A 15,229-nucleotide genomic window follows, 5' to 3' on the forward strand; every position below is an offset into this window, starting at 1 on the left:
AGATTTGCTGACATGATTCCACCTAGATCTCTCTCGTTACGAGGTGTGTAGTGCGCGTGCGCGTGCGAGGCCCCTGGGCTCCTTAGAAGAGGCTGGCAGGAACCGAGAGAGGAGCAGGGGAAGGGGGTGTAGTCATGGGTGAGGTCAGAGTTGGATTCTTTCTGACCCAGTCTCACACCACCGCTCAGAAGCCGCATAACCCCAGTTTCCAATCCCCTTCTGTCACTAACCACCTGTCACTCAATCTTCCAGCCTTTGTCTACTCATCTGTAAACTGAGGATAATAGCACCTATCCACCACAGTGTTGCTGTGAGGAATTAAGCTAATGTCTGAAAAATATCCCGGGTTTTGTTCAACGGGTCACCTATTTACTAGATGCTTCTGTGCCGGGCAGCGTGTCCGGTTTGCAGGAAGCATTATAAGAGAAGCGTTATCTTGCCCACTGCACAGCGTTGGTGGGAGAATCACAGACGAGAAAGAACGTGGAAGCGTCTCAAGCACGTTTCACACGCCAGGTGGAAAGAGTGAACACTACATTGCGTCGCGCCGTTTATTCAACAGATATTTCCCGGGGCTCATTGTGGTGCCAGACCGCGCCGTCTGCCCTCCCGTGGAGGTTTACGTAAGCGCATGCGCCCCCAGCACGCAGGGCAGCCGGGTCTAGGGCCCAGGGCGGAACCAGAAACTGCGGAACCTTTCCTTCCGCCCTCGGGTGCCCTGACCCGCCCGGCAGGAAATGAGCCACGGACCGCGCCGCCGCAGTCGGGCCCCGGTCGCCACGGTAACGCGCGTGGTTCGCGTGTCCTCGCCATGAACGTCCGGGTGGCGCGGGGTGCGTGGGCCCGGGGCTGCGGCGCCTGGAACTTCCCGCGGCCCCCGCCGGGCGCGGTGGACGTGGCGGAGCTGCTGCGCGATGCGGCGGTGGAGGAGCCGCGGGCGGCGGCGGCGCGGAGGCTGCCGGGCCAGTGCTCCGTGCTGCTCTTCCCGGGCCAGGGCAGCCAGGTGGTGGGCATGGGCCGCGGGCTGCTGCGCTACCCGCGCGTCCGCGAGCTCTACGCCGCCGCCCGCCGCGTGCTGGGCTACGACCTGCTGGAGCTGAGCCTGCGCGGGCCGCAGGAGGCCCTGGACCGCACCGCGCACTGCCAGCCCGCCGTCTTCGTGGCCTCGCTGGCCGCCGTCGAGAAGCTGCATCACCTGCAGCCCGCGGTGAGGCCCGAGGCCCCGGGGCCGGCCGGAGTGTCCCCGCGGCTGACTCCTGGCCGATTCTCACGAGTACCCGCTTTGGGCCAGGCCCTGTTCTAGGCGCTGGGGCTACAGGCGGAGCTTGCATCTTCGGGGCAGGAGACATCATAAATATACGATGTAAAGAACATAGCGTGTTAGAGGTGGAAAGTGTTATAGAAAAGAAAACAGAACAGAGAAGGAGGCTGGGGAGTCGAGGGCCGAGCTGTGATTTTAAATGATCCTTAATCATCTAATTAGTTGCTAAATGATTTTAGGGGGATTCAGCTTCATCCCTAAATGATCATTGAGAAGATGATATCTGAGAGGGTCACTTCACTTGAAGGTGTGAATTGATTGCTGTTGATACTTCATAATATCAAAATAGTAAATGTTAAGCTAGTTCTTTAAACCCTTTTCCCCATTTCGCCCTGTAACAGCCTCGTGAGTTAAATACTGCTATTTTGTGGATGGGGAAAGGAGCCTTGGTGATATTAAAGGGTTAGTTACGTGGTCCTGTTGAGTCGTGAATAACATTGAGTGCTTGCCCTGGGCCAGGTCTGTGCTAAGCACTTTCGAGACATTATCTTCATGTGATTCTCTCAGCAGCCCCGTGATGTAGGTCCTGCTCTTTCTCCATTTCACAGATGAGATAGCTGAGGCTTCAGGTTGGTTAGGGAACTTTCCCAAGCTGAGAACTGAATCCGGCTCTTTGTGACTCTGAAAGTCATGCTCTTGACTTCAGTGCTTAGCTCCCTCCTGCTCCATTGGTCTGAGAGGCAGCCCCAGGGCAGAGGCGATGGAATCCAGAGCCCTGGGTTGGAGTCTGACCTCCCACTCAGAGTCAGCGAGCTGGGTTTAACTCACCTTGCCAGGGAAGTTCCTCATCAGTAAAGGGGCCGCATCAGTGATTGTCAAAGCCACTTCTCTGTCTCCTCATCTAGCTGGAGCACCAGGCCAGTGGGACCTGGCTCACTGAGCCACTGAGCACCTTGCCAGCTCTCAAGTGCAGAGCCCTGGATGGAGCTCTCTGAGAACTTGGCCTCACGTTCTGCATCTGTCACCACAGGTTATTGAGAACTGTGTTGCTGCTGCTGGATTCAGTGTGGGAGAATTTGCAGCCCTAGTGTTTGCCGGAGCCATGGAATTTTCTGAAGGTACACAGAAAGGGGTTTGGTTTTGTGCAGGGGTGTTGTCTTCCTGGGCTCACTGGGGCCAAGGGACATTGCCATAAATGATTGTGGACCCATTCTGGGGTGATAAAGAAGGGAGCACGTGGATGGGGATGACATTGGAACCCGAGGACCAGACTTCACCTAGATTCCCTTTTAAGCCTGAAGGGTTCATCTGGGATTTCCTTTCTTTTGGTAATCTCATGAAATCTGCTTGCTTGACTGTCTCTCCCTTATCCCCTGTGTTCTTAGTCTGTTCACACGCTTCCAGTGCCTATTGCTTGGTAGAAGCTCAGTAAATATGCATTAAATGAAAAAGTAATTGAATGTTTGATCTTGAGCCATATCAGTTTCACTTCTTAAGATTTTTGTTTATGGTTAAAACAGATCAACATTTTTGCTTATAGATAAATATGGGCAAAGGACTTGAATAGACATTTGTCCAAGAAAGATATCCAAATGACCAATAAGCACATGAAAAGATATGCAACATCACTGATCATTAGGGAAATGCAAATCAAAACCATAATGACGGGGGCTGGCCCCGTGGCCGAGTGGTTAAGTTCGTGCGCTCTGCTGTAAGCGGCCGAGGGTTTCGTTGGTTCGACTCCTGGGCGCGAACATGGCACTGCTCATCAAACCACGCTGAGGCAGCGTCCCACATGCCACAACTAGAAGGACCCACAACTAAGAATATACAACTACGTACTGGGGGGCTTTGGGGAGAAAAAGGAAAAAAAATAAAAATCTAAATTGTCTCTTCAAAAAAAAAGAAATGCCATTAAAAAAACAAAATCCACAATGACGTACCACTTCATACCCACTAGGATGGCTTTAATTTAAAAAGACGGAACAAAAAGCAGAAAATAATAAGTGTTGGCGAGGCTGTGGAAAAACAGGAACCTCACACATGGCTGGTGAGACCGTAAACCAGTGCAGCCGTTGAGGGAAACAGTTTGGTGGTTCCTCCAACAGTTAAACATAAGTTACTGTACAACTCACTAGTTCCACCTGTAGGTGTATCACCAAGAAATGAAAACATGTCCACGCAGAAAACTTGTACACAGATGTTTGTAACAGCGTTCTTCATAACAGCCTAAAGATGGAAACAGTCCACATGTCCATCCTCAGATGAGTGGTCTATCTGTACAATGGAATACTATTCAGCCATAAAAAGAAGCAAAGTACTGACACCTGCTCCAACGTGGATGAACCTCAGAAACATCCTGAGTGAAAGGAGCCAGGCACAAAAGGTCACGTAGTGTGTCATCTCTCTCATATGAAATGCCCAGAATACACAAATCCATAGAGACAGCAGATTAGAGGTTCCTGGGTGGAGGGAAGGAGAAATGGGGAGTGGTTACTTAGAGGATACAGGTGTTTTATGTTTTATAATTTGATATTGTATATTTATATTTTATCTCAGTGTTTTTTTAAAAAGCATTATAGGAAATGAAAATAGTTTCATAGTTCCACATCCTAATAAAACTATTTTACACATAGTTTTATGTGTACATAATTTGCAGAATTAGAGCCTGTGTACATTCTGTGTTGAGTTTTTTCACTCGGCATCTTGCATACTTATTTAATGGCTGCACGGGAGGATTTCCACACGCTTTCTCCACATTCCTCTGTGTTGTCTTACTTCCTGCCACAGGCTCTTAACACATTTGCTCCACAGCTCCACTTGCGTAAGGAGGCTGAAAGTCCAGTACAGCTGTGCGTGATTGCCGAGTGAATGGAGATGTGTTAGAAAGGGGACAGGAGTGCCCCTCAGACCCTCCCCGTTGTCCCATTGAACCTGCGCTGCCCCTTCACCTCTCCTTGGTCTGCTCATGCCCTTCCCCCCGAGGGAGCAGACCCAGGACCAGGACAATGGGTGTCCAGTCATCACAGGCCATTCTTACGTGGCGGTCATTGGAGCTGCCTGCCTGGGCACGGCCCTGTCCTCTCACCTTGCGCTGGAGCCACGCTGACCCAGGAGCCCGCGTTTCGGGTGGCCTGTCTTGGCAGCGTCAGGTTCTCCAGCTCTTAGTGAGGGCAGCACTGCTTGATTTATGGTAATTGTGAGACTGCGAGTCAGGGACCAGTTTGTAGTTTGTGCATCATTCCAAGTATCTTGATGCCTCTTGATTGTTTTTCCTCTTCAACACGATTTCTCTTAAGTAATAACCAAATTGATAATTCCCAGGGCCAGCCCAGTGGTGTAGTGGTTAAGTTTACATGCTCTACTCAGCAGCCGGGGTTCACTGGTTCGGATCCCAGGCATGGACCTATGCACCGCTCATCAGCCATGCTGTGGTGGTGTCCCACATGCAAAATACAGGAAGACTGGCACAGATGTTAGCTCAGGGCCAATCTTCCTCAAGCCAAAAAGGAAGATTGGCAACAGATGTTAGCTCAGGGTGAATCTTCCTCACCAAAAGGAAGAAAGAAAGAAATCCCAGTTTTCACAACAAGCCAGGCAGATTAGATGTTATTATCCCCATTTTACTATCTAAAACTCTCGCTTGGAGGGAGGTCATGACTTGTCCGAAGCAATGTAGCTCAAAGTCTGTTCCTTCTCACCCTACAGCAGGATTTCTCAGAAGCAGTACTGCGGGCGTTTTGGACCAGATAATTCATTGTTGTAGGGGCGCTGTGCATTGTAGGACGTGGAGCAGCATCCCTGGCTTCTACCCACCAGATGCCAGTAGCACAGACCCCCTTCCCCGTTGTAACAATCAAAAATGGGCTCCAGACACTGCCCTGGGGGCACAGTCACCCCTGGTTAAGCAGCCCGTCCTGCGCCGAGCCGCTGTGAGGCAGGAAGCCATGGGTTAATTCGTTAGTGCCAGGGACGGCACCTGCTTTTCCATGGTGGTGGCGGCGTCTCTGTGCAGCAGATACAGATACAACTGTGGCCTTGTGGCCTGGCGGCGGACACCAGTGTGAGTGTCTCCCGCACGCAGTGTGGACCTTAGCCTTGTCTTTCAGGTCTGGGCTTCCCTCCTTCATTACGTGCCCTGATTTCTCCAAATGCCCTTCTCTCTGGATAGGTCTGTATGCAGTGAAAGTCCGAGCCGAGGCCATGCAGGAAGCCTCGGAAGCTGCCCCCAGTGGGATGCTGTCTGTCCTCGGTCGGCCTCAGTCCAAGTTCTCCTTCGCCTGCTTGGAAGCCCGGGAGCACTGCAAGGCTGCGGGCATAGAGAGCCCCGTGTGCGAGGTGGCCAACTACCTCTTTCCCGACTGCAGGGTGATTTCAGGACACCTGGAGGTGGGTGTTGACGGGCACAGTCCTCACAGACCCCAGTCCGCTACAGAAGGTGGGAGCCGTTCCACGCCTGTGAGCCCACAGTAGTGCGCTGGGTTCTCGGCTGAGCCGAGATCTTGGGAAGTATTTGAGGGCCTGGGGAGTGTGTGGTGGAGCGAGCACTGCACAGGGAGCAGGAGGCTGGGATACTGTCCCCCTCACCTCATACAGACCGGGACCTCGGGCAACTTGCCCAGCCCCCTATGGAAAGTGAAGGGGCTGGACCAGGTGGTCTCCAGGCCCTCGCCTGGTGCACTCGGGGCTTCTCACAGCCGCTGACCCGGTTGCTTCCTCAGAGAGGAGAAGCCCTTCCTACAGGGTTGCTCCGACCTGCTCTTTCTCCCGGGTCTGTGTTGGCACCCAAGTTAATTTCCTTTCCTCTGCCCGCCCTTCCCTTCTCTCTTCCCCACAATCATTGCTCGGGCAGCTCCTGTGCAGTAAGCACTGAGGACACAGACTGGTCAGCCAGAGCTCCTGCCCTCCCAGGAAGGCCGGCTGTGAACGGATGACTCCAGGTTGCAGGGTCAGGCTGACAGCAGGGGCCTGAGGAGGTGGCCCCAGGAGTGGGGCCTGGAGGATGAGTTTGCCAAGAGGAAGGGCATCCCACACAGAGAAGGAGGGCGCGCCCGATGGAAAGGGCAGATCCTGAGGACCGAGCTTGGGAATGCTGGCGGAGTGCGGGTGGGGACCTGTGCGGGGCTGCGGCGCAGGGCCAGTGCTTACACCTCTCCAGGCCCCAGCGGCAGTCCTGTGCTCGCGGAGGGGGGTCTCAGTCCCATCTTAGATGTGAGGAAGCTGAGGGAGAGGCAAGTGCTTGGAGATGGTGGAGGGAGACCTGGAACTCGTCTGTCTCACGCTGGCGTCTGTGTCTCCTCCACTCACCTTCTCCGTTCATCCTCCCCTTCAAGGCCTGGCCCTTGTGCCAGGTGACCTCGTGTGTCTCCTCTGAATCAGTGAGTGGTCCCTCTTGTGACAGTTCTGAGATGGTGGGAAGATGAGTTACAGTGGCCCCAAGTTACTCACGGAGGCAGTTACTCTCTCCCATTAGAAAGTAACCCAGAAGGGAGCCAGGAGGGGCCCCCAGCCAGGGCAGGAATCTCCCCCCAGCCAGGGCAGGCTCCCAGCCAGGTGGGCATCCGGTCCAGATGACGACTCCTGGGACTCCCAGGTTTGGCCTCTTGGTGCTGTTGGAAGTGCCACCGCAAAGAGCTGAGCTGAGGACAGGGCTTCCCCTGAGCAGCAGAGCCCAAATCCAACAACTGATCGAAGAAGGCTCTGTCTCTGCTAGACCAGTGCCTTGGCCGAGGGCCAGCCGCATAGGAGCCTGCTGGACCTGAGGCCATGGCCTTGACTCCTGCGGTCTTCCCTCGAGTTGGATGAGTGCAGAGACCTTACAGGGAAAGCACTTTGAGGCGGCTGAAATGACACAGGAGGTGCCACAGAGTGTCACCCACATGGATGCCGGTGGTCAGAGCAGCCCAGGCATGCTGGGAAGGGCATGGGCTGGGGACTGCAAGAGGCCTTGGTTCAGAGATGCTCCCGGGGCTTGTCCCTCAGTGTGATGGGACAGACTGGAGGTGACAGTGGACATGAAGCACCTGGTCAGTCAGGACAGGGTAGACTGCTGCAGGGACAGACAGTGCAAACCTCCACGGTTCCCGCAGGTGTGGTGCGCATGTGGTGCGGTTCACTGTGCTGGGCTCTGCTCCACTTCCCTCCCCTCCCTGAGCGGCTCTGGAGTCCTGACAGACAGGAGGCAGAGGAGGCTGGATGGGATGAGCCACAGGCTGCAGCTGGCCGGGCCTGGGTGGGCAGGATATGCTCCTCCTGCAGGGAGGGGTCCATGGAGATGGACAGACGAGCACCATCCAGCCAAAACTCCTGGTGCCTCCTACCCTCTGGGGACACAAAGAGCTGCCTCGTTATGTTTTTTCCAGTAGATATGGATGGGCTTGGTATACAAGATGATAATGATTGCTAACCCTTATACAGCACATGTGCCTAAGCAGCGTTCGATCCATGCCCCCATGAGACAACTACTGTTGTCATCCCCGTTTTATAGATGAGGAAACTGAGGCACAGAGAGGTAAAGTGCCACTGCCTGAGGTCATGCAGCTGCTGTGACCACAAGGCTTACCTTCAGTCTTCCAGGGAGCAGCTGGCCCAGCCTCTCATCAGGCTGTGCGTGGCTGCTGTCGGGTTGAAGGGACATAGCAGAGGGTTTAGTGCACAGGGAGCCCTTGAGATCCCAGTGGAGGGATGAAGGGCCTCCACTGTCAGCGTGGCAGGCCGTGGGCTGTGTCTCTTAGGAATATACTATTTTAAAGATACTTGCAAATTACGCTGTTTGCCAACACTTCCAAATTTGGGCCTGTTAGCCCCAGAGGCCCCTTCTGGGCCGAGGCCCCTCCTGGGGAAGGTTTTTGGTTTCAGGGAGAGAGAGAGTTCTTCTCTAGAGAAACCGCAGAGGAGAGTTCTCATGGGAAAGACCCTGCGGGGTGAAATGAGGCTTCGAGTCTCCTTCTGAACTTTTTTCTTGAAGATTATGGAGTGATAAGAAAACAGGTTTATTAAACATTATGAAGGGTAGCAGAACTATAATTGAAGATGAACACTTACTGTTAGTTTATAGATGCTTGCACACCTCCTGCCAGTCACTTCCCAGCACCTTGTGAAGTAGACGAAACTCTGCTCACTTTATGGGTGAAAAAAAATGCCAAGGCGTTGAGTGATATTTCTGGGCCCCGAGCTAGTGAATGACAGGAGCTGGGACAGGACTCGTGTTTCCCAACCTCGGATCTCTTTCAGCCACGCAGTAGTCACCTACCCAGGTGGGGCATGTGAATGGTCAGATCCCCGGAGGAGGACTTGTGGGACACTGAATATGCAGCTGATTTTAAAGGAATAAAGAGGTGGATTGAGTCTGTCACTCTAGGTCATTTGCAGCCTGAACTACGTGTGCAGATGTGAAGAGAGAAGCATATTCTGTACACAGGACTATGACGGTGCCAGTGGTGACTGCCTCTCGGAGTTTCTTCCTCTAAGATCTGCCTGGCTTAAACCTCCTTTCTTTTTTCTCCAGGCTCTGCAGTTTCTCCAGAAGAATTCCTCTAAGTATCACTTCAGACGCACCAAGATGTTGCCGGTGAGTGGTGCCTTCCATACCCGCCTCATGGAGCCAGCCATGGAGCCCCTGGCGCAAGTTTTAAAGGCAATTGATGTCAAGAAGCCTCTGGTTTCCGTCCACTCAAACGTCAATGGGAACAAATACATGCATCCGAAACACATCCAGAAATTGCTGGTCCAGCAGGTGGTCTCCCCAGTGAAGTGGGAGCAGACGATGCATGCCATATACGAGAGGAGGAAAGGCACCGAGTTCCCCAGGACGTTTGAGGTGGGACCTGGGAAGCAGCTGGGAACCATCCTGAAGAACTGTAACCTGCAGGCCTGGAAGGCCTACAGCCCCGTGGAAGCGATGGAGGCTGAGGACACGGACCAGGACCTGTAGGCGCCCCCTGGTGGCCACGGGGTGGGGGTGGCTCAAGTGGAGGCTCTGGTGGGCGGAGCACGGCCTGTCCTCCCCAGGAGGTGGCTCTGCCCTGTGCCTTCTCTGCCTTCCTGTCTAGCCGCCTCTGAGTGATTGGGAGGGACTGTTTGCAAAGTGCTTGGAATGCCACATAAAAAGCACTAAATATGAGTATTTCTTCACATGACACTGTCCATTTTTCCCCCTTGAAACGCGTTTGAATTCTGGGGATAAGGATGCAGCGGTGCCGGGCTGGTGATGTGGAGAGCCTGAGTTCCTGCTCCACCACGTGGGCAGAGCAGAGCACCTGCCAGCTCAGGTGGCGCCTCTAAGATGGGCCGAACCAGCCGCCTGGCAGGTACGTGCTGAGGCCCTTGGGGGCTTGGCCTGTTGCCATGATGCCCTTTCGTGTGGGTGCTGTGGGCATACTGGCGTGGCCACAAGGCAGGCCAGTACCAGAGGCTCCTCCGCTGTTCCGGGAGCCTCTGGCCACCACACCAGAATCTTAGCTCCTTTGTCACGAAATCCAAAGGGCTTTAGGACCCAGTTGGCCTTGGCAGCCATTCTTGTGTGCGCGCACACACCCCCCAACACACTCAGCTGTTGGGAGACCCAGCCCCACATTGGTTTACTTACCCAGGAGTATTGAGTGCCTGCCGTGTGCCAGGGAGTGAGTGACCTCTGCCCTGGTGGGGAAGAGTGTCCTTTATTTAGCAAGCTGGATGGGACATGGGAAGGGCGGCTGAGGGCCCTGCTTCCTCCCACACCCCCAAGTCACCCCTCAGACAGTGACTACTGAGTGCCTGCTTTGTGCCCACAACCTGGTCTGGCCAGGCCCACCCTCATGGAGCCATCTCTGCCGCTCCACCCCAGGAGCACACGCAGGCTGTCTACAAATGCAACTCTTTGCATTAATATTAAATGGGAGGAATGCTAAGCCTCTTTGGGTGTTCTTTTCATTATTCAGTGATAGTGGGAAAACCTCACTGGGAATGAAAGCTCTGAGTTCATCTTTAAATGTTGCTGTTGTGTAGACCTGTGTCCAGTCCTGGATAGAGTTTCTCATGTTCAATTCTACGCTCATTCAAGCAGGGGAGGGGCCCTGCTGGCCTTTGGGCAGGACTGGGCATCATTGTGTGGGACCGTCCTGTACTTCTGGGCAGCCGTCCTGGCTCCTCCACTACATGCCAGTAGCACTTCCAGGCGTGTGACCCCCAGGCATGTTTCCACGGCCCCAGGTGAGAACCCGATTTTCACCACGGACTGAGTCTGAAAGTTCCTTGGGGCACAATGAAGAACTCTCTCTTAAAATTTTGTTTCAGAAGTTTTCAGGGGCCGGCCCTGTGGCTGAGTGGTTAAGTCTGCACGCTCTGCTTCAGTGGCCCATGGTTCACTGGTTCGGATCCTGGGCGCGGACCTACACTCTACTCGTCTAGCCATGCTGTGGTAGCATCCCACAAAGAAGAACTAGAATGACTCACAACTGGGATATACAACTACATACTGGGGATTTTGGGAGAAAAAAAAAAAGGAAGGTTGGCAACAGATGTTAGCTCAGAGCCAATCTTCCTCACCAAAAACAGTGTATCTTTAAAAAAAGCTTTCAGCCATCAAACCACAAGGGAAGAGAGCAAGAGAAGAAGAAAGGAACAAAGAAGAACTACTAAAACACCCAGAAAAAAAGTAACAAAATGGCAATAAGTACATATTTATCAATAGCTACTTTAAATGTCAATGGACTAAATGCTCCAGTTAAAAGGCATAGGGTGGCTGACCGGATAAAAAACAAGACCCATATATATGCTGCATACGAGAGAGACACTTCAGACCTAAAGGCACACAAACCGAAAGTGAAGGGATGGAAAAAGATATTCCATGCAAATGGCAAATAAAAGAAAGCTGGAGTAGCAATACTTTGACAAAATAGACTTTAAAACAAAAATTGTAATGAGACAAAGAAGGGCACTACATAATGATGAAGGGAATAATCCAACAAGAGGATATGACATAGGAGCAGCTAAATATATAAAAGAATTATTAACAGACATGAAAGGAGAAATAGTAACACAATAATAGTAGGGGACTTTAACATTCCACTTAGACAAATGGACAGATCATCCAAACAGAAGGTCAATAAGGAAACATTGGCCTTAAACAATACATTAGACCAGATGGACTTAGTAGATATATATAGAACATTCCATCCAATGACTGCAGAATACACCTTCTTTTCAAATGCACATGGAACATTCTCCAGGACTGACCACATATTAGGCTACAAAACAGGTCTCAGTAAATTTAAGAAGATTGAAATAATACCAAGCATCTTTTCTGACCACAAAGGTCTGAAACTAGAAATTAGTTACAGGAAGAAAATCAGAAAAGTCACAAATATGTAGAGATTAAACAAAATGCTACTGAACAAAGATTGGGTCAACGAAGAAATCAAAAATTTCCAGAAGACAAATGAAAATGAAAATACAACATGCCGAAGTCAATGGGATACAGCAAAAGCTGTTCTAAGAGGGAAGTATATGGTGGTACAGGCCTACTTCAACAAACAAGAAAAATCCCAAATAAACCATCTAACAGGTCACCTAAAGAAACTGGAGAAAGAAAAACAAACAGAGCCCCAAATCAGGAGAAGGAAGGAAATAATAAAGATCAGAGCAGAAATAAATGAAGTAGAGACTAAAAAGCAGTAGGAAAAAAATCAATGAAACCAAGAGCTGGTTCTTTGAAAAGATACACAAAATTGAGAAACCTTTAGCTAGATTCATCAAGAGAAAGAGAGAGAAGGCTCAAATAAAATCAAATGAAAGAGAAGAAATTACAAGACACCTCAGAAATACAAAAGATTATAAGAGAATACTATGAAAAGCTATATGCCAACAAATTTGATAATCTAGAAGAGTGGACAAATTCTTAGAATCATACAACCTTCCAAAACTGAATCAAGAAGAAATAGAGAATCTGAAGAGACCAATCACCAGTAAGGAGATCAAAATAGTAATAAAAAACCTCCCAAAAAATAAAAGTCCAGGGCCAGATGGCTTCCCTTGTGAATTCTACCAAACATTCAAAGAAGATTTAATACCTCTCCTTCTCAAACTCTTCCAAAAAATTGAAGAGAAGGGGAAGCTTCCTAACTCATTCTACAAAGCCAACATTACCCTGATACCAAAACCACACAAGGACAACACAAAGAAGGAAAATTACAGGCCAATATCACTGATGAACACCGATACAAAAACCCTCAACAAAATACTAGCAAATCAAATACAACAATACATGAAAAAGATCACACACCATGATCAAGTGCGATTTATTCCAGGATGCAGGGATGGTTCAACATCCACAAATGAATGTGATACACATTAACAAAATGAAGAATAAAAATCACACGATTATCTCAATAGATGCAGAGAAAGCATTTGACAAAATACAGCATCCGTTAATGATAAAAACTCTGAATAAAATGGGTATAGAAGGAAAGTACCTCAACATAATAAAAGCCATATATGACAAACCCACGGCTAATATCATTCTCAATGGAGAAAAACTGAAAGCTACCCTTCTAAGAACAGGAACCAGACAAGCATGCCCACTTTCACCACTCTTATGTAACATAGTATTGGAAGTCTTAGCCAGAGCAATCAGGCAAGAAAAAGAAATAAAAGGGATCCAAACTGGAAGGGAAGAAGTGAAACTGTCAGCATTTGCAGGTGACATGATTTTATATGTAGAAACCCCTAAAGAATCTATTTAAAAACTTATAGAAATAATAAATGGTCAAGTTCCAGGATACAAAATCAACATACAAAAATCAGTTGTATTTTTATACACTAATAATGAAGTAGCAGAAAGAGAAATCAAGAATACAATCCCATTTACAATCGCAACAAAAAGAATAAAACACCTGAGAATAAACTTAACCAAAGAAGTGAAAGAGCTGTACACTGAAAACCATAAAACATTGTTGAAAGAAACTGAAGACACAAAGAAATGGAAAGAGTCTGTGCTCTTGGATTGGAAGAATTAACATAATTAAAATATCCCTACTTCCCAAAGCAATCTACAGATTCAATGCAATCCCTATCTAAGTTCCAACATTTTTCATGGAAATAGGACAAAGAATCCTAAAATTTGTATGGAACAAAAGACCCCAAATAGCTAAAGGACTCCTGAGAAAAAACAACAAAGCTGGAGGTATCACACTCCCTGATTTCAAAATCTACTACAAAGCCATAGTAACCAAAACAGAATGGTACTGGCACAAAAACAGAGGCAAAGATCAATGGAACAGAACCGAGCACCCAGAAATAAACCCACACATCTATGGACAGCTAATTTTCAACAAGGGAGCTAAGAACATACAAAGGAGAAAGGAAAGTCTCTTCAATAAATGGTGTTGGAAAAACTGGACAGCCACATGCAAAAGAACGAAAGTAGACCATTCCATCACACCATACACAAAAATTAACTGAAAATGGATTATAGACTTGAATGTAAGACCTGGAACCATTGAACTTCTAGAAGAAAACATAGGCAGTACGCTCTTCGGCATTGGTCTCACCAGCATATTTTCAAGTATCATGTCTGACTGCGCAAGGGAAACAACAGAAAAAAATAAATAAATGGGACCACATCAAACTACAAAGCTTCTGCACAGCAAGGGAAACCATCAACAAAATGAAAAGACAACCTGACAACTGGGAGAAGGTATTTGCAAACCATACATCTGATAAGGGGTTAATAACCAAAATATACAAAGAACTCATACATCTCAACAGCAAAAAACTAACAACCCAATTCAAAAATGGGCAAAAGATCTGCATAGACATTTCTTCAAAGAAGATACACAGATGGCCAACAGGCACATGAAAAGATGGTCAACATCACTAACTATCAGCGAAATGCAAATCAAAACTACAGGGAGATACCACCTCACTCCAGTCAGAATGGCTATAATTAAAAAGACAGGAAGGGCCGGCCCGGTGGCATAGTGGTTAAGTGCACACGTTCTCCTTCGGTGGTCCGGGGTTCACTGGTTTGGAGCCTGGGTGTGGACATGGCACCACTTGGCACGCCATGCTATGTTAGACATCCCACATATAAAGTAAAGGAAGATGGGCACAGATGTTAGCTCAGGGCCAGTCTTTCTCAGCAAAAAGAGGAGGATTGGCGGCAGATGTTAGCTCAGGGCTAATCTTCCTCAAACAAAAAAAAACAAGACAGGAAACAAGTGTGGGAGAGGATGTGGAGAGAAGGAAACCCTCGTACACTGTGGATGGAAGTGTAAACTCATGCAGCCACTATGGAAAACAGTATGGAGATTCCTCAAAAATTAACAATAGATCTACCATATGATCCAGCTATTCCACTGCTGGGTATTTATCCAAAGAACATGAAAACATGAATACTTAAAGATACATGCACCCCACGTTCATCACAGCCTTATTCACAATAGCCAAAGCTTGGAAGTAAGCTAGGTGCCCATCAAGGGACGAATGGATAAAGATGTGGTGTATACACAATGGAATACTACTCAGCCATAAGAAATGATGAAATCCGGCCATTTGGAACTTGAGGGTATTATGCCACGTGAAATAAGTCAGGGAGAAAGTCAAATACCATATGATCTCACTTCTAAGTAGAAGATAAAAACAATCACACACACATAGAGACAGAAATTGGATTGGTGGTTACCAGAGCGGAAAGGGGAGGGAAACAGGAGAGAGGGGTGATTAGGCTCAGGTGTGCCGTGATGACCTGTAATTAGTCTTTGGGTGGTAAACACGATGTACTCTACACAGAAATCGAAATATAACCAGGTACACCTGAAATTTAAATAATGTTATAAATCAATGTTACCGCAATAAAAAAAAAAAAGGTTTGCAAACATTTACAAAGACTTTTGCTATTGCTTTTGAATGACTCCAAGTCTGTTTGCACCCCCTCCGCTGAATGCTGTGAGCGATGGGCACCCGTGGGAGACCGAGCTCCCCTCCATCCGG

At 49.1% G+C, this 15,229-nt stretch overlaps 1 protein-coding gene across 1 annotated transcript; it reads left to right on the top strand.

Moving 5' to 3' along the window:
• Window positions 1-732: 732 nt before the first annotated feature.
• Window positions 733-11,194, top strand: MCAT (malonyl-CoA-acyl carrier protein transacylase). The gene is made up of 4 exons (XM_014864405.3): window positions 733-1,207; window positions 2,292-2,379; window positions 5,433-5,650; window positions 8,769-11,194. Exons 1-4 carry the CDS (start codon window positions 812-814, stop codon window positions 9,192-9,194), a joined length of 1,128 nt encoding a protein of 375 aa, XP_014719891.1. The 5' UTR covers window positions 733-811; the 3' UTR covers window positions 9,195-11,194.
• The last annotated feature ends 4,035 nt before the right edge of the window (window positions 11,195-15,229 follow it).

The sequence above is a fragment of the Equus asinus genome, chromosome 4 (assembly GCF_041296235.1).
Source record: "Equus asinus isolate D_3611 breed Donkey chromosome 4, EquAss-T2T_v2, whole genome shotgun sequence".
Classification (NCBI taxonomy): domain Eukaryota; kingdom Metazoa; phylum Chordata; class Mammalia; order Perissodactyla; family Equidae; genus Equus; species Equus asinus.

Bases quoted from the DNA above. Each gene is read 5' to 3' on its own strand.
- MCAT (XM_014864405.3), top strand. From the start codon at position 812: ATGAACGTCCGGGTGGCGCGGGGTGCGTGGGCCCGGGGCTGCGGCGCC. The intron at 2,380-5,432 runs GTACACAGAAAG...CTCTCTGGATAG, and splicing joins AGCCATGGAATTTTCTGAAG to GTCTGTATGCAGTGAAAGTC. The intron at 5,651-8,768 runs GTGGGTGTTGAC...TTTTTTCTCCAG, and splicing joins TGATTTCAGGACACCTGGAG to GCTCTGCAGTTTCTCCAGAA.